At 47.3% G+C, this 26,849-nt stretch overlaps 1 protein-coding gene across 5 annotated transcripts in view; it reads left to right on the top strand.

Moving 5' to 3' along the window:
* ATN1 (atrophin 1) overlaps positions 1 to 26,849 on the top strand; it is a 55,064-nt gene that overhangs the window by 19,787 nt on the left and 8,428 nt on the right. For 3 of the 5 annotated variants that reach the window (XM_056528901.1, XM_056528906.1, XM_056528902.1), the window contains exons 2-8: positions 14,094 to 14,245; positions 14,840 to 14,980; positions 15,064 to 15,174; positions 17,851 to 19,556; positions 19,760 to 19,958; positions 20,194 to 21,010; positions 21,099 to 21,242. In XM_056528901.1, coding sequence (XP_056384876.1) covers positions 14,219 to 14,245; positions 14,840 to 14,980; positions 15,064 to 15,174; positions 17,851 to 19,556; positions 19,760 to 19,958; positions 20,194 to 21,010; positions 21,099 to 21,242 — 3,145 coding nt within the window. In that variant the 5' untranslated portion in view covers positions 14,094 to 14,218. Of the gene's footprint in view, positions 1 to 7,894; positions 7,970 to 14,093; positions 14,246 to 14,839; positions 14,981 to 15,063; positions 15,175 to 17,850; positions 19,557 to 19,759; positions 19,959 to 20,193; positions 21,011 to 21,098; positions 21,243 to 26,849 lie in introns of those variants that run through there. The other 2 variants (XM_056528904.1, XM_056528905.1) reach the window with 2 other exon arrangements.

The raw sequence follows: 26,849 nt of genomic DNA, 5'->3' as shown, positions 1-26,849 counted from the left end.
TGGTTAAAAAGTTTGTGATTTTTTTTTAAGCACAACAATAATAGAAAAGTATGTAATAATGGGTATCATTTTAATCGTATTGACCCAAAGAATAAAGAACAAATGTCATTTTTACCATAAATTGTACGGTGTGAAAAAGAAACCTTCCAAAATTAGCAAAATTGCGTTTTTCTTTTTAATTTCCCCACAAAAATAGTGTTTTTTGGTTGCGCCATACATTTTATGATATAATGAGTGATGTCATTACAAAGGACAACTGGTCGCGCAAAAAACAAGTCCTTAAGGCCAAAATGGGCTGAGTCCTTAAGGGGTTAAGCATACCTTACTAGAACTAACAATAGTCATGTGACCTAAGGTCCTGCGACACTATATAGATAATTAAATACACAATTAAACATCATAAAATTGAATAAGGAAGAGGTGACTAGGGGCTATCCCACCAGGAGGACCCTACTGGAACGAAGTAACTCTGACTTTGGGGACCACCATACAAGGTACGGTATACCATACTGTACTGGGACACCACATGTGGTTGGGCCAGGCTTGCGGCCATAGCACAATGATTTAAAAGCTGGCCAAAAAAAAAAAAAAATGCCATGGACGATGCATGTTTTTTTTTTCCTGCAAAAATGCTGTGGCCAGATGTTCGCTGAGAGTCAATAGGGAAATATAAAGCCCTACATCATAAAGGGGATCCCAGCTTGTGGTTCCCATCTGTGGTGACCCAGTACAACATCATGTGTTCTTCTGAACTCCTGCCCATCCTGTGTGGCAGATGCAGCTTCATTGTCCATCTTGGGCCCACTCTCCTCAAGACTCTCTATAATCCACAGTATTATACACTGTTATGCAATGGTTAATGTATTGGTATTTTCTATGCACTTGTTACTTTAAAGAGTCTGTTGTCAAGGACCTTGTTGTTAGGGGACTATGCAGAGTTGAACCAGGTGACTTATCCGGCCAATGGGATATATCTAAATTCCTCCCATATATAGTGAGGTCAGAGTTCAATTCAGTCAGTTCTGAGGTACAGTTTGGTGAGGAGTGAAGTCTGTGAGGTGATTCTGAAGGAGGCCTGAGGCCTAGTCCAGTAACCACACATCTACTACCAGTTAACCCCACTACCCAGGTGAAAGTCAAAGCCTTGCGGTAAGCCTTACAGTCTGGTGATACAGTATATTCAATCCAGCAAGTAAGTCAAGTCCAAGTCACTAAAGTCTAGCCTGGACTGCATGCAAGTCAAGTCAATCATATACAGCACAATTAACTATAAGTCCCAGCAAGCCGATAAACTTCTCAAAGTTCACCCTGCAACTCCTTCACTCTAATCTGAGCTGTAACGGATTGTACCATCGTTCTAACCTCAGTAAAGCATACCAGTTATCTGTAACCTTGCCTCGGAGTGATTATTTGCCCCGTGCCTGGCACAGGAGAAGCTGGTCTACCTCGGGTGGTGTATTGGTCAACCATGCCCTGGCATCACGAAACAGTTAATTACACATTACCCTCATCGACACCACACATCCATGAGCCAGAGAAGAGAACCACTTTATACAAGCCACTCTCATTTTAGTGGCCGCCATGTATTTCTACCTGGGGATTGAATGTCAAACCAGGGAGTGAAGTGTGCTGCCACATGCTTCGCCCGGTGATTCTGGCAGTCTCAGCACTGAGACACCAACCAATCAAAAATTTTGACATGTCCTCATGACATGAAATTTTTTTATTTTTTTTCAAGTGACCCCATAGCAGCAAAACCACCATGTTAGAATATGTAAGGCCTGATCCACACTACCGTTGTCACACAGTAGTGTGACGGCCGTCAGGGCTGCCGGGGAAAATAGTGGGAGATAAAAATACAACTTGCTCAGTCTTTTTCTCCCGCTTCTCCAGCTGAAAAACAGCGGCGCCTGATGGACCCCATTAACTATAATGTGGTCCATCGGGACCCGCTGTTGCCCTTTGTGCCCCGTCAAGATGATGGCCGTTAAGCAAAAATAAATAAATAAATTTGATGGCCGTTCTTGACGGGGCACAACGAAAGTGTGAAAGAAGCCTTTAAGGGGAAAAAAAAATCTATATTCTTAAAGGAAAGCTGATTGGCTGATTTATGCAGTTTGCTTAATTGTTAGGGCTCATGCACACTACCGAATTTCCGCCCGGCTGGTCCAGCAGACACTGTTGAATTAGCACTAATGCATCAATGCGTACCTGACTTTTTTTTATGTGTCTAGCTTCTGTATTTGGCTCACAATTCCCTCTGTTCTGCAGCTCACTCATTCTGACATCCACTGCTCAGGAAGGGGCATGTTCAAGGCAAGAACTGAGCCCGCTCTCACTTATCATACATTCACTTCCTCCCTGAGTCTCCTGTGCTGTGCCTCCTTATCCAATCTCTGCAGGCTGCTCTGCCACCCCCTCCTCTCTGTTTTCATGCTGCAGTCTGATAGGGCAGGAGTGAGCACAGGGAAGTACTAGTCCTGACTTTACTTCCTAGATTTTGTCCCTGCCTGTGCTTCAGCTGGGACAAAGATGATGCTTCAGCCGGAGAAGAATATGTTCTGGACAGTATGGGGACCCCTAGTGGTCGTTTTTTATAAGCCCTGATTTCTACAAAAAGGAGATACATTTTTTTTATGAAGTATATTATATATAAGATGTGCAACAAATAAAACTTTTTTGATTCTGACAGTGCCCATTAAAGGGGTACTCCGGCTCTAAGACATCTTATCCCCTATCCAAAGGATAGGGGATAAGATGGATAGGGGATAAGATGTCTGACCGCGGGGGTCCCGCCGCTGGGGACCCCTGCAATCTTGCATTCAGCACCCACCTCGGGGGAGCTGCGCGCCGCGCTGCCAGCTCGGGATCTGCCGTGTGACGACCACGGGGCCGGAGTATCCTGATATCACGACTCCGCCCCCGTGTGGCCACGCCCCGACCCCGCTATGCAAGTCTATGGGAGGGGGCGTCACGCCCCCTCCCATAGACTTGCATAGCGGGGGCGGGGCGTGACATCACGCAAAGGGGGAGTTGTGACATCGCGATACTCCGGCCCGTGGTCATCACACGGCACATCCTGAGCTGGCAGCGCGGCGCGCAGCTCCCCCGAGGTGGGTGCTGATTGCAAGATTGCTGTCTTTTCTGCGCTCCCATAGGAAGGAATGGAGCCTGTGCCGGTGGAGTAAACATTTCTGTGTTTACCGGCTGCAGCAAACGCTCCTCACTGAGGGTCAAGTCCCGTCCTGGTGATCACGCCCCGGATGATCGTAAATATAGCCCTTCTTGTATATACCCTCTAAATAAAATAAAAAAAAAACTGCATCAAAAACTGCATGTGTGTGAACCCAGCCTTAGTTCTCATGCACACGACCATATAATTACAGCTCTGTTTTCATGGCGTGATAGGGCATGAGGCCTCCATTGTACTTGTGCATGGCTCCAATTTCATTTATCTGTTGAATTTGTACAGAAAAAAAATGCTCTATCAGACTCTGTATGTATATTCAGGTATAAGATGGTATTTCTCCCTGGGTAGAATGGCTCTGAAATATGGTGCCATACCGAGACACCATACCGCGGCGTGCAGCGTGATAAGCCCAAAATGATAGGAGCGCCGCCCGTACTCAGTAGGAGTATTTAGATGTAGCGTTATCCCCGAAAGACAGGCTCATCTACATGGTAATCCTTTAGGAGAAAAATATCATCTAAGCGCTGTCACAGTCACCTTGTAAAATGTATCTTAAGGTATAAACATAGCAAGTAAGTGCGGCGCCAAAGCCATAGACCAGTGGTCTCCAAACTGTGAACCTCCAGATATACAAGAAAGGAAAGTCCGGCCCCAGATGTCCAGATGCTTCTTAGGTTTATTGTGGCATAAAATCACAAACAGAGGGTAATAGCCTATTACACTGTGATTTTATGCCACAATAAACCTAAGAAGCATCTGGACATCTGGGGCCGGACTTTCCTTTCTTGTGTTGCTGTATATGACGGGTTACGCCAACCGCCAGCCCGAGCACAGGAGCATCTGCGGGAGGTTTGGAGCTGTCTACTTCCATTTCATTGTGAACCTCCAGATACTGCAAAACTACAACTTCCAGCATGCCCAGACAGCTGACTACAACTTCCAGCATGCCCAGACAGCTGACTACAACTTCCAGCATGCCCAGACAGCCGACTACAACTTCCAGCATGCCCGGACAGCCGACTACAACTTCCAGCATGCCCAGACAGCCAACTACAACTTCCAGCATGCCCAGACAGCCGACTACAACTTCCAGCATGCCCGAACAGCAAACTACAACTTCCCTCATGCCCGGACAGCCAACTACAACTTCCAGCATGCCCGGACAGCCAACTACAACTTCCAGCATGCTGTGAGTTGTAGTTTTGCAACATCTGGATGTTCACTGTCTGGAGACCACTGGCTTGGGTGCAGTATTTACTTTCTATATAGGGCAGTGGTCTCCAGACAGTGAACATCCAGATGTTGCAAAACTACAACTCACAGCATGCTGGAAGTTGTAGTTGGCTGTCCGGGCATGCTGGAAGTTGTAGTTGGCTGTCCGGGCATTAGGGAAGTTGTAGTTTGCTGTTCGGGCATGATGGAAGTTGTAGTTGGCTGTTCGGGCATGATGGAAGTTGTAGTTGGCTGTTCGGGCATGATGGAAGTTGTAGTTGGCTGTTCGGGCATGATGGAAGTTGTAGTTGGCTGTTCGGGCATGATGGAAGTTGTAGTTGGCTGTTCGGGCATGATGGAAGTCGTAGTTGGCTGTCCGGGCATGCTGGAAGTTGTAGTTTTGCAACAAGTGCAGGACCAGACCACTGCTATACATATCAAGTAAATGCTGCACCCAAGCTACAGACCAGTGGTCTCCAAACGATGAACCTCCAAATGTTGTAAAACTACAACTTCCAGCATGCCCGGACAGCCAACTACAACTTCCAGCATGCCCGGACAGCCAACTACAACTTCCAGCATGCCCGGACAGCCAACTACAACTTCCAGCATGCCCAGATAGCCAACTACAACTTCCAGCATGCCCGGACAGCCAACTACAACTTCCAGCATGCCCAGATAGCCGACTACAACTTCCAGCATGCCCGGACAGCCGACTACAACTTCCAGCATGCCCGGACAGCCAACTACAACTTCCAGCATGCCCGGACAGCCAACTACAACTTCCAGCATGCCCGGACAGCCAACTACAACTTCCAGCATGCCCGGACAGCCAACTACAACTTCCAGCATGCCCGGACAGCCAACTACAACTTCCAGCATGCTGGGAGTTGTAGTTTTGCAACATCTGGAAGTTCACAGTTTGGAGACCGCTGGTCTATGGCTTGGGTGCAGTATTTACTTGCTATATATGGCAGTGGTCTCCAGACAGTGAACATCCAGATGTTGCAAAACTACAACAAGTTGTAGTTGGCTGTCTGGGCATGCTGGAAGTTGTAGTTGGCTGTCTGGGCATGCTGGAAGTTGTAGTTTTGCAACATCTGGAGGTTCACAGTTTAAAGACCACTGTCATATATAGCAAGTAAATGCTGCACGCAAGGCATAGACCAGTGGTCTCCAAACTGTGAACCTCCAGATGTTGCAAAACTACAAGTTCCAGCATGCCCAGACAGCCAACTACAACTTCCAGCATGTCCAGACAGCCAAGTACAGATTCCAGCATGCTGTGAGTTGTAGTTTTACAACATCAGTGGTCTCCAAACTGTGAACCTCCAGATGTTGCAAAACTACAACTTCCAGCATGCCCAGACAGCCAACTACAACTTCCAGCATGCCCGGACAGCCAACTACAACTTCCAGCATGCCCGGACAGCCAACTACAACTTCCAGCATGCCCAGATAGCCAACTACAACTTCCAGCATGCCCGGACAGCCAACTACAACTTCCAGCATGCCCGGATAGCCGACTACAACTTCCAGCATGCCCGGACAGCCGACTACAACTTCCAGCATGCCCGGACAGCCAACTACAACTTCCAGCATGCCCGGACAGCCAACTACAACTTCCAGCATGCTGGGAGTTGTAGTTTTGCAACATCTGGAAGTTCACAGTTTGGAGACCGCTGGTCTATGGCTTGGGTGCAGTATTTACTTGCTATATATGGCAGTGGTCTCCAGACAGTGAACATCCAGATGTTGCAAAACTACAACAAGTTGTAGTTGGCTGTCTGGGCATGCTGGAAGTTGTAGTTGGCTGTCTGGGCATGCTGGAAGTTGTAGTTTTGCAACATCTGGAGGTTCACAGTTTAAAGACCACTGTCATATATAGCAAGTAAATGCTGCACGCAAGGCATAGACCAGTGGTCTCCAAACTGTGAACCTCCAGATGTTGCAAAACTACAAGTTCCAGCATGCCCAGACAGCCAACTACAACTTCCAGCATGTCCAGACAGCCAAGTACAGATTCCAGCATGCTGTGGGTTGTAGTTTTACAACATCAGTGGTCTCCAAACTGTGAACCTCCAGATGTTGCAAAACTACAACTTCCAGCATGCCCAGACAGACAACTAAAACTTCCAGCATGCCCAGACAGCCAAGCATGCTGGAAGTTGTAGTTTTGATACATCTGGATGTACACTGTCTGGAGACCACTGCCATACATAGCAAGAACATACTGCACCCAAGCCATAGACCAGTGGTCTCCAAACTGAGAAACTCCAGATGTTGTAAAACTACAACTTCCAGCATGCCCGGACAGCCAACTACAACTTCCAGCATGCCCGGACAGCCAACTACAACTTCTAGCATGCTGTGAGTTGTAGTTTTGCAACATCTGGATGTTCACTGTCTGGAGACCGCTGGTCTATGGCTTGGGTGCAGTATGTTCTTGCTATGTATGGCAGTGGTCTCCAGACAGTGAACATCCAGATGTTGCAAAACTACAACTCCCATTTGTACTTGGCTGTCTGGGCATGCTGGAAGTTTTAGTTGGCTGTCTGGGCATGCTGAAAGTTGTAGTTTTGCAACATCTGGAGGTTCACAGTTTGGAGACCACTGGTCTGTAGCTTGGGTGCAGCATTTACTTGATATGTATGGCAGTGGTCTGGTCCTGCACTTGTTGCAAAACTACAACTTCCATCATGCCCGGACAGCCAACTACGACTTCCCTCATGCCCGGACAGCCAACTACAACTTCCCTCATGCCCGGACAGCCAACTACAACTTCCAGCATGCCCGGACAGCCGACTACAACTTCCAGCATGCTGTGAGTTGTAGTTTTGCAACATCTGGATGTTCACTGTCTGGAGACCACTGGCTTGGGTGCAGTATTTACTTTCTATATAGGGCAGTGGTCTCCAGACAGTGAACATCCAGATGTTGCAAAACTACAACTCACAGCATGCTGGAAGTTGTAGTTGGCTGTCCGGGCATGCTGGAAGTTGTAGTTGGCTGTCCGGGCATGCTGGAAGTTGTAGTTGGCTGTCCGGGCATGAGGGAAGTTGTAGTTGGCTGTCCGGGCATGAGGGAAGTCGTAGTTGGCTGTCCGGGCATGCTGGAAGTTGTAGTTTTGCAACAAGTGCAGGACCAGACCACTGCTATACATATCAAGTAAATGCTGCACCCAAGCTACAGACCAGTGGTCTCCAAACGGTGAACCTCCAGATGTTGTAAAACTACAACTTCCAGCATGCCCGGACAGCCGTTGGCTGTCCGGGCGTGCTGGAAGTTGTAGTTTTGCAACATCTGGAGGGCCACAGTTTGGAGACCACTGCCATAGACCATCCAGCCCTTTGCAAAGATTGCACAGTATTCAGTCAATAACCAAGAAAAAATGTGAGGCCTGCAAAGAGCGGATCTGCATCTGCAGAGGACTCTCTTCCTGCAAGGCTCGCCTCCTGGTCACATGACCCCAGAGCAGCGCGGCTCATCTGCGAGCACGCAGGGTGACGGAGAAGTCTAGAGTATCAGCCGAAGCTTCGAGAGCATGTACAAAGTATTACCTGGGGGGTATGTACACTGTGCATGATGGGAGAATATCCCCATAGGAACTGCACAGCTCCCGGGACGTGAGTCATCAGAGAGCAGTTAGACAGAAAACAACAACTCAACTTCAGAAGCTAATAACTATTGGAAGGATTAAGATTTTTTAATAGAAGTAATTTACAAATCTGTTAAACTTTCCGGAGCCAGTTGATATAAAAAAAAAAAAAAAAGTTTTGGCCTGGAATACCCCTTTAAACAGATTTGTAAATTACTTCTATTTAAACAAAAAATCTTAATCCTTCCAGTACTTATTAGCTGCTGAACACTACAAAGGAAATTCTTTTCTTTTTTGGAACACAGAGCTCTCTGCTGACATCACGAGCACAGTGCTCTCTGCTGACATCTCTGTCCATTTCAGGAACTGTCCAGAGCAGTATATGTTTTCTATGGGGATTTTCTCCTACTCTAGACAGTTCTTAAAATGGACAGAGATGTCAGCAGAGAGCACTGTGGTCATGATGTCAGAAAAGAGCACTCTGTTCCAAAAAGAAAATAATTTCCTCTGTAGTATTCAGCAGCTAATAAGTACTGGAAGGATTAAGATTTTTTTTATAGAAGTAATTTACAAATCTGTTTAACTTTCTGGCACCAGTTGATTAAAAAAAAAGTTTTCCATGGGAGTACCCCTTTAACCTCTTAAGGACCCAGGACGTATGGGTACGTCCTGGGTCCTGGTCCTGCGATATAACGCGGTGTCACACGGTGACCCCGCATCATATCGCGGCGGGCCCAGCGTCATAGTGAAGCCGGGACCCGCCTCTAATAGCGCGCGGCACTGATCGCGGTGCCGCGCGCTATTAACCCTTTAGCCGCCTGCTCAAAGCTGAGCCACGTGGCTAAAAGTGAAAGTAAAAAGTGCCGGTTAGCTCAGGGAGCTGTTCGGGATCGCCGCTGTATAATCGCAGCATCCCGAACAGCTGTAGCACAGGAGGAAGGTCTCTTACCTTCCTTCCTGCAGTCCGATCGCCGATTGAATGCTTCAAGCCTGACATCCAGGCTTGAGCATTCAATCGCCGAAAACACTGATTGATCCATTCCTATGGAGATGAATCAATCAGTGTTAAAGATCAGTTAATTCAATGTTATAGCCCCCCCTATAGGAGCTATAATATTGCATTAAAAAAGTGTAAAAAAATCATTAACCCTTTCAATTATCCCTTCCCCTAATAAAAGTTTGAATCACCCGGCATTTCCAAGAATAAAAAAAACATTATGTAAATAATAATAAAAATAAACATATGTGGTATCGCCGCGTGCGGAAATGTCCGAATTATAAAAATATACCGCTTTTTAAACCGCTCGTTCAATGGCGTACGCGCAAAAAAATTCCAAAGTCCAAAATAGCGCATTTTTGATCACTTTTTATACCACAAAAAAGTGAATAAAAAGTGATCAAAAAGTCTGATCAGAACAAAAATGGTACTGCTAAAAACTTCAGATGACGGCGCAAAAAATGAGCCCTCGTAGCGCCCTAAACACAGAAAAATAAAAAAGTTATAGGGGTCAGAAGATGACCATTTTAAACATATAAATTTTCCTGCATGTATTCATGATTTTTTTCTGAAGTGATACAAAATCAAACCTATATAAGTAGGAGATCATTTTAACCGTATGGACCTACAGAATAAAGATAAGGTATCATTTTTGCTGAAAAATTTACTGCGTAAAAACGGAAGCCGCCAAAACTTACAAAATAGTGTTTTTTCATCAATTTTGTCGCACATTGATTTTTTTTCCCGTTTCACCGTAGATTTTTGGGTAAAATGACTAATGTCATTACAAAGTAGAATTAGTGACGCAAAAAATAAGCCATAATATAGAATTTTTGGTGAAAATTTTTAAGAGTTATGATTTTTTAAAGTTAAGGAGGAAAAATTGAAAATGAAAAAACGGAAAAAGCCCCGGTCCTTAAGGGTTTAATGCTGTGATCATACGACGGAATGTCTGGCCGGAAAATTTCAGGAGCCGACATACCGCAGACAGCAGGTGCCGACAGAAGATTCTGGCACTAGGAACCGCTCAAAAATGCTTTTCCAAGAGAATTTCGCAGAAAGAATTGACATGTCAATTCTTTCTGCGGAGGCTGAAATCGGACTTTCTGCAGCTGATGTGTCCGGTACAACAGAAACCTATTAAAAACAATAGGACTCTGCTGCAACGGGAATTATGAGCGTAATTTTCCAGATTCCAGTCAGAAATGACACCGCGTGGCTATGTTCACATGGCGTAAAATGTGCGGAATGTCCGCCCCGGAAAACATTGCAGACGTTCAGAACATTTTCCTGATCCGGCGGGCGCTTTGACCGCTTGGAAATGCGCCATCTTATAGACGGCAATGCATTTCCGAGCGAAATCGGCAGAAACGATAGACAGCGTGTGAACGGTGCAACAGAATCCCATGGAAAACAATGGGACTCTTCCGCAGAGGAATGTCCGTGCGGAATATTCTGGAAGAATGTCGTACTGACATTCTGCCATGTGAACGTGCCCTAAGGGTCTCTGAACACTATGGGTATGCCGCCTGAAAATGTCGCTGCAGCGAAGTCCCATTGATGTTAATGGGATTGTGCTGCACAATGAACACTATGGAATTTCAGCGGCGGAACTTTCCACTGTTGGAATTAAGTCAAAGTAGTTTTGCAACAGCTGGAGGCACTCTGGGTGGACAAAACACTGGTGTGAACTGAGCAACGGAATTACCTTTGAGATCATTTGAAGTCTGCTGCAAGCGGAATCCGCGCTGAATTTTCTTGTTTAAAATGCGCTGGAAATTCTGTAGTATGAACAGAGCCTGTGTTTACACATAGGGGGAGAGTTATTAAAACCTGTGTAGAGGAAGAGCGGTGCCATTGCCTATAGCAACCAATCAGATTGCGTCTTTCATTTTTAAAGGGGCCTGTGAAAAATGAAAGAAGCAAGCTGGTTGGTTGCTATGGGCAACTGCACCGCTCTTCCTCTGCACGGGTTTTGATAAATCTCCCCCATAGTATTTCAATACTAATTTTTTCACCAAAATGGCTGCAGTGCACACCTCATTGTTTTCTGTGAATTGCAGCATATGTGTGTGTGTGTGTGTATATATATATATATATATATATATATATATATATATATATATACAGTCATGGCCGTAAATATTGGCACCCCTGAAATATTTCAACAAAATGAAGTATTTCTCACAGAAAAGGATTGCAGTAACACATGTTTTGCTATACACGTGTTTATTCTCTTTGTGTGTATTGGAACTAAACCAAAAAAGGGAGGAAAAAAAGCAAATTGGACATAATGTCACCAAACTCCAAAAATGGGCTGGACAAAATTATTGGCACCCTTTCAAAATTATGGAAAAATAAGATTGTTTCAAGCATGTGATGCTCGTTTAAATTCACCTGGGGCAAGTACAAATCACACCTGAAAGCAGATAAAAAAGGAGAGAAGTTCACTTTGTCTTTGCACTGTGTGTCTGTGTGTGCCACACTGAGCATGGACAACAGAAAGAGGAGAATTGATAATTTTCAACAATTTTTCTTCTCAAGTCCTCAGACAGTTCTCTTCTCCTCTTTCTGTTGTCCATGATTAGGGCCCGTTCACACGTCGGAATTCAAGAGGAATTTACTCGAGTAATTGATATTAATTATTAAGAAACTATTTTCTGACTAGCACAATCATAAAATGGCCGATTTGGCCCTCCCACAAACCCTCCCCTTCCTTCTGCCCCCTTTCCGCGCGTAATTCCGTGCGCATTTCCGTGCGAAATGAAATTTCGATTTTTCAGACGTAATTTTTTCTGCTCTAATTCCTCTTGACGTTCCGACGTGTGAACGCACCCTTAGTGTGGCACACACAGACACAGAATGCAAAGACCAAGTGAACTTCTCTCCTTTTTATCTGCTTTCAGGTGTGATTTGTATATTGCCCACACCTGTTACTTGCCCCAGGTGAGTGTAAAGGAGCATCACATGCTTGAAACAATCTTATTTTTCCACAATTTTGAAAGGGTGCCAATAATTTTGTCCAGACCATTTTTGGAGTTTGGTGACATTATGTCCAATTTGCTTTTTTTTCCTCCCTTTTTTGGTTTAGTTCCAATACACACAAAGGGAATAAACATGTGTATAGCAAAACATGTGTTACTGCAATCCTTTTCTGTGAGAAATACTTCATTTTGTTGAAATATTTCAGGGGTGCCAACATTTACGGCCATGACTATATATATATATATATATATATATATATATATTTGTGTGTGTGTGTATTTTTAGTGCTGGCCGCTGATTAGCTATATCAAATGGGGCTAATCTTCAGTAAAATATGTCCTAGGCTGCCCTCAGAATTTCTGTCACGTATTACACGGCGCATTTGGCCCCTGGGGGAAATATGCGCAGTGTGAACGTAGCCTATGTGATACCTGAACTCCCACAATGCACTGCTCTCTGGTAGAACAAAACCAGCAGCATTGTCATTTTTGCACTATACACAAAAGGAGAAGAAATCATCATGTAAGTGAAAACCAGCACAAGATAACGGCAAAATATTAATAATGGTATTCATGTATAATGGTATGAATGATGGTAGTAGTAGTTGTCCAAAAGTGGAGTAATGAGGCACGTTTTTTATTTTGCGCCTCGGCAAGACAATATTTCATGATTTGCACCTTTAAGTCAGTTCTTTCCAAGCAATGTATCTCCAGCTGTTGCAAAACTACAACTCCCAGCTTGCCCGGACAGCCGAAGGCTGTCCGGGCATGCTGGGAGTTGTAGTTTTGCAACAGCTGGAGGCACGCTGTTTGGAAACCATTGCTTTGGTTGACTACCGATAGAGCTCTTGCTCTTCGAGGACTTGTCCTTTTAGTACCCAGAAAACTCACTCCATTTGAATGAGCAATGTGTAATGAATAATTTCTCCTGTGGTGGCGCTGCAGAGAAATTGAGCCTTAAGGCTATGCTTACAACTAGGAGTTTCTGTGCAGAATTCCAAGCAGAATTCTGTTGCAGCAGAGTCCCTTTAAAAGTAAAGGGATTCTTCTAAGCTGTGCACGGAGCGAAATTTCCTTGCCAGATGTTTCCAGCACTTAAAGGGGTACTATGCTGCTCAGCATTCGGAACAAAATGTTCTAAATGCTTAGAATCGGCGCCGGGGGCTTGTGACTTCACGGCCACGCCCCCTCATGATGTTATGCCACGCCCCTCAATGCAAGTCCATGGGAGGACGCGTGATGGCAGCCACGCCCCCTCTCATAGACTTGCATTAAGGGGGTGTGACGTCATGAGGGGACGGGGCTGCGATTTCACCCGGCTCTAAGTGTTCAGAACATTTATTCTTTCTGTGGACACCGCACAGAATGCATAGCCGTGTACGAGACGGCGCATTCCCATGCGGTCCTAGCGCCAACAAATTGTGCCGGCGCCCGCAGTCTCTGGAATGTTCACTCGGAGATTTTCCGTGCGGACATTCCGTAGTGTCAACATAACCTCAGGCCCCTTGCACCCTACGGAGCATTCCATGTAGAGCAGGTGCCACCGTAATGAATCAGCGATATGACCGGATTTCCGAACTTCCGAATTGTGAATGGGGCCTAATTGCAAGGAGTACTGCAGTGTAAAACAATTTATCCCCTATACAAAAGTATAGGAAATAAATGTCTGATTGTGGGGGGTCCATCAGCTGGGACTCCTGTGCGGCACTCCTGCTCAGGTGTGGGCACTCGTCTTCTATTCATCTCTATGGGAGAGCCAAAGATACACGAGTACAGCGCTCGTGTATCTTTGGCTCTCCCATAGAGATGAATGGAGAGCGCGCACCAACCCCTGCTCCATGCCGGAGGAAAGCCGGAGCACTGTAAGGGCTGCACTATGTTTATACATGGGGGAGAGTTTCTCTGTTTATAGGTTGTTGTCCGCTTTTGTATCTTATGTAACTATAACTATATATATTTTTTAAGATGCCTTTTAACCCATTTTGCAACTGTCAAGACATTCACATTCCTGGTTACTAAGGATATGAGAGTTTATAGAGGGTTTGTGAAGATATAAAAGTACTATTATTTATGTTAAAATCTTGTTAACCTGTATTTCCCTCTTTTTTTCAGATAAGACCTTCTGTACTGGATATACTTGCCCCCTTCCCTCAACCCTCCCCCCTTCCGACGCAGTCAGAGGGGAAGTTCATGTTATCTGTTAACTGCAAGGAGATGGGGCCTATGCACCCTGCAATATGAAAACCCGACAGAACAAAGACTCGGTGAGTACCGGATAATCCAGGTGCCGAGGCCGATCATTGCCTGACCACTCCCCTTCCTGAAATACTTTGTGCTGCTGTGACCCTCCTACTTCTACTATCTAGCGTTCAGTCCATTCTCTCCAACGGGCCTGCATTGCTCTCCTTACAACGGGACCTGGCTCAGTCACTGCTGCCTTTAAACAAGGCTCCTTCATCTCCAAAAGATCTCACTGTTGCTTAGAGACCCTGCTCAGTTTATGCCATAATTTTAGACTCTGTCTTTATTTCTTCACAAACAGCATAAAACTTTACAGGGTGACGTACAGGGAAGTGGTAATACAGGTAAGGCGGGAGACAAACAAAGGCGGGCTACAATTGTTTCACGCCAGACTGGTGCTTCCTCAGGCCCGTACGGGCCTGAGGAAGCACCAGTCTGGCGTGAAACAATTGTAGCCCGCCTTTGTTTGTCTCCCGCCTCACCTGTATTACCGCTCCCCTGCACGTCTCCCTTTAAGTGGTGGCGGAGCAGTTTCTTTTGGAGTGTTGTATTCCATAGCTTTACATAAGTATCTGTATGTTAACATGACGTGTCCTTTCTTTTTATGTGTCCTCAAGAAGATGTCGATGAGGAGTGGAAGGAAAAAGGAGAGTGTGGGTCCAAGGGAGGAGCGCAGAGCGAGGGGGAGAGCATCACCCGGGGCGATCAGCACGTCCAGTAGTGACAGCAAGAGTGAAAAGGGCAGACCAAGTGCCAAGGTAATGGTCTTATAGAAGACATAAAGTACTCTCGGTTATGCTTTTTCACCTTTCTTTAAACTTCCTACCTCTCTCCCCCACAGAAGGGCCGCATGGATGACTCTGTCCCTAAGAGTAGTAAACGGGAAAGAGTAAAAGACTCCTCCGAAAGTGAGGGAGAACCAGGGAAAAGTCAGAAGAAAGCTAAAATGGAGGTGAGAGACTGGTCCTTCAAAAGTATTCAGACTTTTCCTCAGTAATAGGTTTAATATTGGTTAATAGATGTAGGCACAGGATAGCAGGAGGCTCATTCCTTCATCATCTTATAGAGGTTGTCCATCTTTATTTATTTTTTAGAAAAACCTGATTAATAAAGCTTGACTGGAGCACTGTTGATTCTCCTTGCCTTCTCTCTATAACAGCATACAAAATGAGTGTGGTCTCAGGTTGCAGTGCGGCCCAAGACATTACCTTACTAGTCACTGAAAGAGACCATGTTAGCTTTAATGAGTATAGTGACCGCTGGGGAATTGTAGTTCCAAACACAGCACAGCATGGTAGGGAGCTCAGGTGTGCTTCAATGGGTGGGGTGGCATATGTGTGGGAGGGAGAAAAGTGACCATGATGGTATAGTCCATGAGCAGGCTTTGGACCAGCCTTCGGCAGTCAAAGGGCGGACAAAGAAACATAAAATGTGTCAGAAGATAAGAACCATTTATATGCCCTAACTTGTCAATATAATACAGTTTATAAGGAGCCAGGCCTTCTGATTGCCTCAACATTGTGTACTTGTGTACTCCTCTTGGGCACAGAGTCTCTGAATTTGGGTTCCAGTGTGTCCAACAGGCCCTGTGCAAAGAGGAACTTGCCACATAGGTGCAAAGATTTTTCATCCATAAAGGGGCTCCTGGGGAAGTACCTGGTCTTGCACAGGTTGCGGGCATACATGAACAGCCTCAAAGGTAGTCACCTCCATATAGCCATCCACAACAAATCCTTGTGCCCGTTGGTCAGTCCTTCAGAAGCCATATTACTCCAAATAGTCTTTAAATTGGCCACAGGGAGCCCTGGAACATGCTCCAATGAGTCCTTAATTCCGATGAGCTCCACAGGTAGATGTGCATCCAACAAGCAATGTTTTTTTTGTTTTTTTTGACAGCTCAAAATGATGTGATCAGTCAGCAATAATCATCCGCTGGCCGCCGGCCCTATTACACAGGGCCATATTGGCCGATAATCTACCCACCCTTAAAAGTAATGCTCTATAGGAAAAAAGTATGCAAAATAGGTTTCCACCAGGAGGAAAAAAAAATGTCCCTCTACCTGTATGTTAAAGTCTGACCCTAGTTCTTCATCTCAGCCTGCATTAGTATTTATAAACATAAAAAAGAAAAACACAGGAGCCCGCACCTAGTGAGGACCGTATGGACAAATTAAATCAAAAGAGGAAGGAAAAATTGTCCCCTTACCGTAAGGTGTTAGGCTAAGAGCACAACACCTTTGAAAGTGTATGGGTATGTTGCAATGGTCAGCAGCCTCGTGGCCAATCCGATTCTTCAGGTAGGAACATCGGTGCAAATCTAGAAACCACAGCAGGACTCCAACAGGAGGAAATTGGGACTTGAATTGCCAAAGCACTTCTCAAAGGAATGGATGAAACAGAGTACTATCAGGTATACTGCTTTTATCTAGATAATACTCTGCTTCATCCATTCTTTGGAGAAATGCATGTGAATGTTTTCGAGCAAAAAACCCTGTGTGTTCTAGTTGCCGAATTTGCAGCAGTGCAGGAGCATGCTGTTGTGGTGTTATATACTGTATATATATATATATATATATATATATATATATATATATACATATTTCAAAATAGACCTACTGTTTTACAGCCGCATAAATAAGTGACTGCAAAAATATGGCAGTATTTTCGTCATATTGTGGGCACAGACAATCACTTTCCCATAGACTTACATGGAGCACATTAATGTTAAAGATGCAATGCCATTTTGCAGAAACATTTTTTACAAATTAAATACGCCTGAAAAAAAAAAACTGTGTGAACATAGCCTTACAGTAAGCATTGGCACAGATATGGTGCCAATTTTTTGCTTTTGTGCCCTTATTAAAAAGTAGGGGCTGGAAAAAGTCTACAAATATTTAGAACAATGGCAGAAAGGTTCGATAAATCTTTCACCCTTGGTTAAACTGGAAAGCCACATCTCTTCTACCGAAACAAAAGAGAATTGCTGTTTACATTAGTAAATTACCAGAGTCTACATGCTGTAATAAATCCAATGGCTTGGCAAATCCTTAAAAATTAAAGTCAAGAATAGTGTCAAGCCATTGCGTGAATCATGAATAATACATCTTACAATCAGAAATTGTGCTGAATAAACAGAATGTCTTTCTAAGAAAGCTCTTGAATAAAATTGACTTTAAAGGGGTTCTCCCCAACAAGAAGCTGAGCACGAAGTGTCTTTTGGGATATGTGATAAATGTATGATCCCTAGGGGTCCCACTGCTGGGATCTTGTCTGATTACTACAACATGAACCCCAAGTCCCATTTTCTTCTTACTGATTGACCCCAGTGAGGAGTTTTAATGGAGTTTTGATCCTGTATGTGCACTGCCACTACATACTACAATGATTATGGGGCCAATGTAAACGGGTGAGCACTGTAATCGTCTGCTTTTGGTCAGCCGTGCATACTTTTAATTTAACTACAGAGGTATCTGTGACCACAGCTGCATTTCCTCTCCACTTCTTTGCGGTCATACGGTGAAGAGGAGCTGTGGGCTTGGGGCTCTTGTTCTAGTGATCCATACGGCTCCCAGTGATCATACACTTATAACCTATTCTGACAATATTAATATTCTGTGTTTATCAACAGTCTCCTGAAGTTCCCCGTCCTCCTCCAGATGAAGAAAGCTTGGATGGGCAAAGTGGTAATGAAGATGGGGGTAGCGACCCCCGGGATATTGATCAAGATAACCGCAGCACATCTCCAAGCTTGCACAGTGGGGATAGTGAGAGTGACGCGTCCTCTGTCCCTTCACCAAAATCATTTCCTTCTCTATACAGAGGACCTGGTTCTCCCCCACCTCCTGCTTCACCAGTACCTGAAAATCCTGTGTTGCCACCACCATCTCAGACTTCTCAGCCACCCGCACCGAGCGAGCCTCAGACTTCTAGACCATACCCCGCTCCTCATCTTCCACAGTTGTATCCCAGTAGTGGCGGCATTGTGAAAACTGGGCCCATACAGACTACTCAAGCCAAGCCTCCACCCACTACCCCTATAGCAGGGTTGGGTTCTCCTAGGCCATTGGCATCTCCTACAGCTCCTCCTTCTTCTTTACCCACCAACTCTTCATCCAGTGCGTCATATCCCCATGTTTCTCATAACCTTCCTCCACCTCCGGCTTTGCGTCCTCTTAATGCATCTCCAGGACTGCCATCCCAGGTTGGAGAAAAAACAAATCAACCTATCCCACCTGCTTCTTGTACACTTCGATATCCTCCTTACCCAGGACAGTACCCGCCTGGATATCCTCATCAGTACCCTAATCAAGGGAAATATGGACAGCCTCAGCCAGGTCCCCATCTGTCTTGGGGCCAGGGTGGACTTAATTATGGACGTAATGAAGGAGCACCTCGGTATCCACAGCCCCCACCTCAAAATGGACAAGTGGGTGTAGGGCAGAACATTGGAGGTGGATTTGGTGCCCCACACCACAGTAGCACCCGTGCTCAGTCCCCTCATAGTAGCCACCCACCTCACCAAATGCCTACTCCAGGCACCATTCAATCTCCAGCAACCCAAAGCAGTGTTCTCCACTCTCATGGAGGGGCAACAGGTGGACAGGGTCAGTCTCCAAACCATAATACAAATAATTCTCACCACCCTCATATTCTACCAAACAGAGGACGCTCTCCTACCCCACAAAGTAACCAACCACCAGGGGTTGCTTCACAGTCCAGCCATCAACCCCCTCATGTTCTGCCTGGTGCCATTTTATCTCCAAGTTCACATCATCCAAACAACACCCAGCCTTTAGCTCCTGGGTCAGGAAATGGTGGTGGACAATCACCTGCACCCCAAAATACATCTCATCTCCCATCACAGCCACCATCTACAGGTGGGAATATGGGTTACTCCTCCCAAGTGGAGCCCCAGAATCCTCAGTCATCCCATGCCCTTTATCAACCCCATTCATCTTCATCAGTCTGTCATTATCCTCCTAACACTCAGGCATATGCTAACTACCCATTCCAAGGCTACAAAGGAGCTCCTCCGGCAGCGCCACCTTATAAAACTGGGCCACCACCCTATAAGACAGGAACGTTTCCAGTTTCAACTCCACCACCCATCCCTACTCAGAGTGTCAAAGACACTTCACCTACCACTCCTGCTACAGTCCCCCCACCGGTTCCTCCACCTGCACCTCCACCACCTCCACCAGCTCCTGTGCACATAAAACAGGAGCCCATTGAAGAGTGTGAAGCAGAGGGTGATAGTCCTGTTCCTCCTGCCAGCAGCCCTTCACCTCCACCCAAACTTGTGGATACACCGAGTCACGCCAGTCAATCTGCAAGGTAAAGTTTAAGCAATTGTGTTAGTTTCAGTATTACATGTGACCATAAAGTAAAAGAATGAGCCCATCAGAGTGCAACTACACAGCATAAATCTGTGACCTGGACGGTCTATTCATATTTGTGCTGGTTGTGAAATGCTTCATTTTCTTTGTAGCACAACGATGTATCTATCTATAAGATAACCATGCTTCATGCATTGACAGGTTTAACAAACACCTGGATCGAGGCTACAACTCCTGCTGCCGGACCGATCTGTATTTTGTGCCCTTGGAAGGGTCAAAGCTTTCCAAGAAACGATCGGAAGCAATTGAGAGAGCGCGACGAGAGAGTGAGCAGAGGGCCCGAGAGGAACGTGACCGAGAACGTGAACGTGAAAGGGAACGGGAAATGGAGAGGAATGTGGTAAGTGTGTTTCCATCGTCCAGATCTATTCCCTAGCCGTTAGCCACAGTTTGCCATGTTGTCACCATTTTTGAGTTTCCTCACAAACCTTTGAAATGGAAGGAACCTCTCATAGCCTTGCCTACTGTGATGGAGAATGGCCTACAAAATGTGATAAAATAACTTTACTCCAAAACTGCTTTGAGACTACAAATATCTATAGTGATGTAATCTTGTTTTTCTCCTTTTATTGTAGCAAAAATTGGAATCTCGATCTCATGACTGTCCTCAGCTGTGCCCTCAGCCCCCTTCTCACCATCCCTCTTTGGCCTTGCCTTCTCCTTCTTCAGCCCCATCTCGTCCTTCTCACTTTGAGCCCCCAGGAGCTGTAGCTGCCGTCCCTCCTTATTTGGGCCCTGATACACCTGCTCTTCGTACGTTAAGTGAATACGCCCGCCCTCATGTACTTTCCCCAGCTGGAAGAGCACCTCAACCTGGTCACCCGCCACACCACCCATTTTATTTACCTATAGGTGATCCACTTCTTGCCTACAATTTGCCTGCTGTGTTTGCCAGCGACCCCAGCCGGGCAGAAAGGGAGCTGCGAGAAAGGCTGAAACCTGGGTATGAAGTAAAACCAGGAGAGCTAGACCCTCTTCACCCATCTAATCTCCCTCTGCCGCCTCCACCCCCACCACATCACCAACCCCCTCAACAACCACCGCCCTCTGCTGCTGGTGTCCCTCCTCAAATGGGATTGCACCCTGCATTTCCTTACCACCATGGGCAGCACTCTCACCAACATGCTTTAGAAAGGGAAAGGCTGGCCCTGGGAGCCACAGGAGCAGGGCCTGGAGGTGGACCAGGAGCAACAGGAGCAGCTGGAGCAGCTAGAGGGGAGTTATCCTACGCTGAGCGACTGGCCGCAGAACGACAACATGCAGAAAGAGTGGCTGCTCTGAGTGGTGACCCTTTAACCAGACTTCAAATGTTGAACGTTACCCCACATCACCACCAGCATTCCCACATCCATTCACACCTACACTTACATCAGCAAGACGCCATACATGCAGGTGAGTTCTAGAGCGTTATCTTTTTTTATTAGAAAAATAAAGCATTTTGTGTCCAGTATTTTACAACATTCCCCAATTTTATTTGCAGCTTCTGCTGCTGTGCACCCACTAATGGATCCACTCACGTCAGGTTCTCATCTTACACGGATCCCATACCCTGCGGCTGCCCTCCCAAATCCATTGATTCCTCACCCTCTGCATGATAGCGACGTCCTCCGACAGCAGATATTTGGTAAGTGCAAGAGTACTGAAATAAGGAGATTTTTTTGTACTCACAGTAAAATCTCTTTCTCGTAGCTTTCATTGGGGGGGCACAGAGACCATAGGTATATGCTCTTGCCACTAGGAGGCGCTGACACTAGGAAAAAAAGTCAGCTCCTCCCTGGCAGGATATACCCACCCACTGGAAGTGAGGTAATCAGTTTGGTCACAAAGCAGTAGGAGAAACCAACCAAGAGACAAGTCCAAAGGAAAGGAATCGCGGAGAAACACTCAAGAACCGGAAAAGGCTATCCGGACAAGAATGAAGACATAGGTGGGTGATGTGTCCCCCAATGAAGGCTACGAGAAAGAGATTTTACGGTGAGTACAAAAAAAAATCTCCTTTTCTCGGTCGCTTTTCATTGGTGGACACAGAGAACATGGGACATACCAAAGCAGGCCCTGGGGTGGGAAGACCAACACCAGAGGAAGGGAGTCAGTCCGGAGACTGAACCCCAGACGGCTGTAAGACTCACGGATGAGACCCTGGGTTAAAAGGCAACCGAGGCCTGGAACTGAGTATCTGGCAGTTCCCACTGTCAATGGAGATGGACTAGGATGCCAAGGAAGGTATTGTCCTTAGAAGAGACTCTAAACCAACAGGCCACAGAGAGAGACAAGAAGGGGTGATGCAGAGACCCGATGGACTGAACCAACCTGGAAGGAGGTAGGAAATCCACTCCAAGAAGCACAGAACCAGACAGACAGAGGGAAAGCCCGGTTGGGAACAAAAAAGGAAAAGGGAACAACAAGAGGACCAACCGAAACCAGAGAACCTGGCGAGAAAACGCCAGGGAGAGCCGAAGGTGAGTCAGTCAAGGTGAAGACCAGAAACATCTGGAAAAGAGAGACAGGAACAGTCTCCGGAGAGGCATAGTGCAGAAGATCAGAACCAAAAAGCTGTAGGCACTAAAAAACACTGTCCCAGGGGCACAGCATGAGCACCAGGGGTGAAGAGCCGACTCGGAGAGGACTGAACAGCGGGAAGAAACCACAGCCACGCTGTAGCCAAAAAATGGCCAGACTGGAACAACCCGGTAGACAGACTTGCCGTCCAACCCCGGAGTAAATGGACCCCGAAGGAGGAAAAGGAAAGTAAGGAGTAACCCGAAATCCGGAAGGGTGACATGGAACTGGAGACTCTCGAGACACCGGGAGGTGCCCCACCTGTAAAGGGAGCAAAACCAACAACCGCGAAACGCTCTGGAAAACATACTGCTATGTTGGGACAAGAAAAAGAGCAGTACAGAACGATCACCCCACAATGGAATCATGGAGAAGCCTTGGCCGGGTCACTACACGTGCCCGGGACCGCAAGGACTAGGAGGACCGACCCAGAAAATAAGGTACACCACAGAAGTCTAGGAGAGAGCCCAAAAAACTAAGATGAATTGGTCTTGGACCACGCAGTGGGAGCAAACCAGAGCACTCCCAGCAACATCTCGTCAGGACAGAAATGGAGGGAAAAGCAAAACAGGACCCAGCTGGGACTCCAAGGCTCTGTGCACAAGAAGGTTACTCCAAAAGACCGGAATGGCAGTGTAGTGTACCCGACACTGACATAGGGAAGGATGAGCACACCCTTCCTAGATATTGCACCAAGGAAGGAAGAGAGCAATGACAGACTGGCTGTCGCCATGTAGGGGGAAGTGCAAGATGGCTCCATCTTGGCAGAAGAAAGTGCTCAGTGAAATAGTCCCCCTAGTGGGGGGGAACAAGGGGTGGAGACGAAACTCTGGCACTGACCGCACCAAGCTTCCTGATCCCAGTACCCCCTGTGGAAGGGGATTTCCCAAAAGCGCCATGTAGGAGCAAGGAAATGCCACCCTACGGTAATGGATCAAAGCACTGGGTGGACGTAGCCCCCAGGGATCCTGCGAAAACACACAGAGGCATGGAGGAGCCATGTTGTGTCCCCAGAGGGATTTGAATCCTGGACACTGGAGCTGGGAGATACAAAGACATAACTATGAATGCAAGTAAGAAGCACATGTAGCAACCTACAGCGTTGGGAGGAAACCCCCCATTTAGGCGAAACCTTGGACCCTGCGAAAAAAAAGGGGGGGAAGATGGTGCGGCCACGGAGCCATTCTGGCCGATGAATAAGGCAACAGAGCAGGCGCCTGAGCCACCCCGTACAGGAACCCAGGAAGATACCTGGAGGCATGGGGGGGGGGGGCTGCAGAACAGGCCGTGACCCCACCAGGTCCCATGCCTGAACAGAGGTGCTCAACCGCCACAGGCCTGTGGAAACAATTACACAGGAAAGCCTGAGATACACCCCGCCGAAGAGGAGGGGAGGAAGGCTCTACATGAGCAGGGTGTCCAGAGCATGTGTAGGGACACCGACATGGGTACCTCATGATAGTAGAGGGGTACCAAGACTACCACCACGAATGGAACCACAGACATCCAAACGTCCAGAAGCATGGAAACTAGTCTCAGCACTCAACGGCGTGCTAAAACCATGCTCTGAGAAGACTTATGTTATGCTGTTAGAAAGGGGAACCAAGAGTGCTGCTGCGAGGTCCATAGAACCTGCAGGAAATGCTCACACCCCATCTCTTAATGACGCTACCCACCAGAACTGCAGTTGCAGACTAAAGAGCTGAATGAAGGACGAACGAGGTGCAGGAAATATACAGACACAGTCTGACTTACCGGTAGAAGGGTCCAATGAATCCACAGAGCCACTTCTTCGGAACTTCACACTGAAAGTGAATCATCGGACATCTGCCGCTGGAGCGGCAGGAACGGGGAAGATGACCTGGTGGATGAAAAAACCATGCAGACAGTCTGGCTAATTGGAATAGGGACCGTGGACACACACCGGTCCCGTCCTTGGCACCACACACTGAAAGTGGCTTACCAGCCCTTATCTGTGATAGCAGCAGGCCTGTGGAGAGGGACCTGGGAAAGTAGGGAACCCTGCGAACCACTACGTGGTGCATTGTGAAAGGCCCATGGAGAAACATGGGGTCCCTCGCTCAGAACTACACCTCAGCAGTGGGATACCTGAACTTCCGCCAAGGTGTGGGAAGTGTATGGTAGGTGACCCGACGTAGTTGTAAACCACGCAGACCACCGCCTGGTTGACTGGGTTCCTGAATGCACAGAGGCACTTCTTCAAACCCCCCCATCGAAAGTAGAGTACTGGAGTGCGGCCGAACGGATGGTTGACCCTCAAGCAGAAGAAAGTCTAACTGACTGAGGTCAGTCCGATGTACCTGCAGGGGACCCTCTTCCAGATTTCTCCCACCAGCAGTGAGGTACTGGAACCCCCAGCCATGCATGCGGCAGCCCAGGGATGGGAGACCGACAGCGTCGGAAACCATGCAGACAACAGTCTGGCTTAACGAGTACACCTCCAGGTGCTGGTGAAAAAGGAACAACAGTCATATCGCCAATCACTGTGCCCCCTTGGTCGCAGATGGGAGGACGGGGAGGGCTAGGAGCCATGGATAGAATCCCCGCCACCCTGGGAGATCTAGGGAGGCTGAGGAGCCATGGTTGGTATCCCCATCACCCTTTATAGGGTCCATAGTACACGTCAGGGCACTTCTTTGGACACTGCGCACTGGTAGTGGGGTACCGGAACTCCAGCCGCAGAGACATCAGGCATGTGAGAAATGACAGGCGGCAGAGAAACCAAGCAGACCACTGTCTGGCTTACTGGTATGGGTCCATATTATGCAACAGGTCACTCCTTCGGACACCTCGCACTGGCCGAGGGGTACCGGAATGTCAACCACGGATGCAGCAGATATGAGATTGGTGACCTGTGAAGGAGGGAATCATAGTGTATACACATGGCAAGAACCCTCCCCTGATGGATGACCGTCGGAGGAAGAATCCCAAAAAGGCCCTAGGCGTCCGCCAGGAATGCAAAAGCCCTGTAAGGGCACCGGACTGGAGCCGTGCCCAGATAGGGAGGGACTAGGACCGGCAGTGGGCACAGTAAACATGGCATGGTATGCAGCATAAGGGGAAACCAGGTACGGAATGTAACTCCGAAATCTCCAGGGACCATGTAACGGCCTGCCACCGTGGTTCGCATATACCCCCTCATAGAGCGAGAACTCTGCAGAATTAGGTATGGCAGAGGCATAGGACAAAAAACATTGTGAGGATAGCGCTATCTGGAAAAAAAGGCAGACCCCATATACAGTCCCAGAAAAGGACCCAGCAGATATTAATCTGATAAAAAAAAAAAAAACTGATATTATGGGCAAAAAACTGTAATAGCTATGAGTTGCCACAGAGGGAGCCACAAAAAACACAATACCATTAACAGCCGCTAGAGGACGTTTTCCAGTCAAAGAGACCAGGGGAAGACAATTTTTTTTAATTAATTTTTTTTTTATGAAACTGGCAAATTCCCGGTATTAACCCCCGAGCCCAAGCCTGGAACGCTACGGGAGGAGAGAGGCAGAGCTAAACTCTGTCTGAGATAGGCGCATAATTGCCCGATCCTTGCCCGTCAGGACGGGAGAAGAGAGGAACTGCGGGTGTCCTGTGAGACACCCTGGGAAAAGGGCCCACCCTCCAGGAAAGCGATGCTCGTCACTGCTGGAGTGGAGGTGGGGGGGTCGCAGCTGCAGAAAGGATCCGCAGGCTGGGACTCTGTGCCGATGCCTAAGCAGTAAATCGCGTGCCTCAGCAAGTCGCCGCACAGCTGCACTAAGCCAGCAGCTGTGTACAGCAAGCGGTGATTGTGAGCGCAGGGAGCCGCGGACTAAACAGGTGATGCCAAGGGGGGTGACAGCGGTGCCCGGCTAGACAGGCTTCCGCTGAGCTGGAGGAGAAATGGCCCTGAACCAGAGAGTCAGAGGAAGGAGACAGCCTCTGAAATCCCTGGTAGTGTGAACAACTACTGCAGCACCCTAAACCTGGAGGGCTCGCTGCGGGAGGAGGGGCGGAGCTAAGCTCCGTTCATGAGAGGCACAGAAAGGCTGGGCTTTTCCTGTCCAGCACTCCCAAGATAGCGCCAACAGAGGGGGGAGAGAGGTTCTACATGAGCAGGGTGTCCAGATCATTGTGACAATAGCGCTATCTGGAAAAAAAAGGCTGACCCCCATATACAGTCCTAGAAAAGGACCCAGCAGATATTAATCTGGTAAAAAACAGATATTACAGGCAAAAAACTGTAATATCTATGAGCTGCCACAGAGGGAGCCACAAAAAACACAATACCATTAACAGCCGCTAGAGGGCGTTTTCCAGTCAAAGAGTCAATTTTTTTTATAAATGAAACTGGCGAATTCCCGGCATTAACCCCAGAGCCCAAGCCTGGAACGCCACGGGGGAAGGAGAGAGGCGTAGCTAAACTCTGTCTGAGAGAGGCACAAAATTGCCCGATCCTTGCCCGTCAGGACGGGAGAAGAGAGGAACTGCGGATGTCCTGTGAGACACCCTCGGAAAAGGGCCAACCCTCCAGGAAAGCCATGCTCGTCACTGCTGGAGTGGGGGGGGGGGGGGGGTCCAGCTTTAGAAAGGATCCACAGGCTGGGACTCTGTGCCGGTGCCTGAGCAGTAAATAGCGCTTCGGCAAGTCGCCACACAGCTGCACTAAGCCAGC

This window comes from Hyla sarda, chromosome 7, assembly GCF_029499605.1.
Source record: "Hyla sarda isolate aHylSar1 chromosome 7, aHylSar1.hap1, whole genome shotgun sequence".
NCBI classification, from domain to species: domain Eukaryota; kingdom Metazoa; phylum Chordata; class Amphibia; order Anura; family Hylidae; genus Hyla; species Hyla sarda.
Note: the sequence above shows the minus strand (reverse complement) of the source record. Positions and strands in the feature narration are given on the sequence as shown.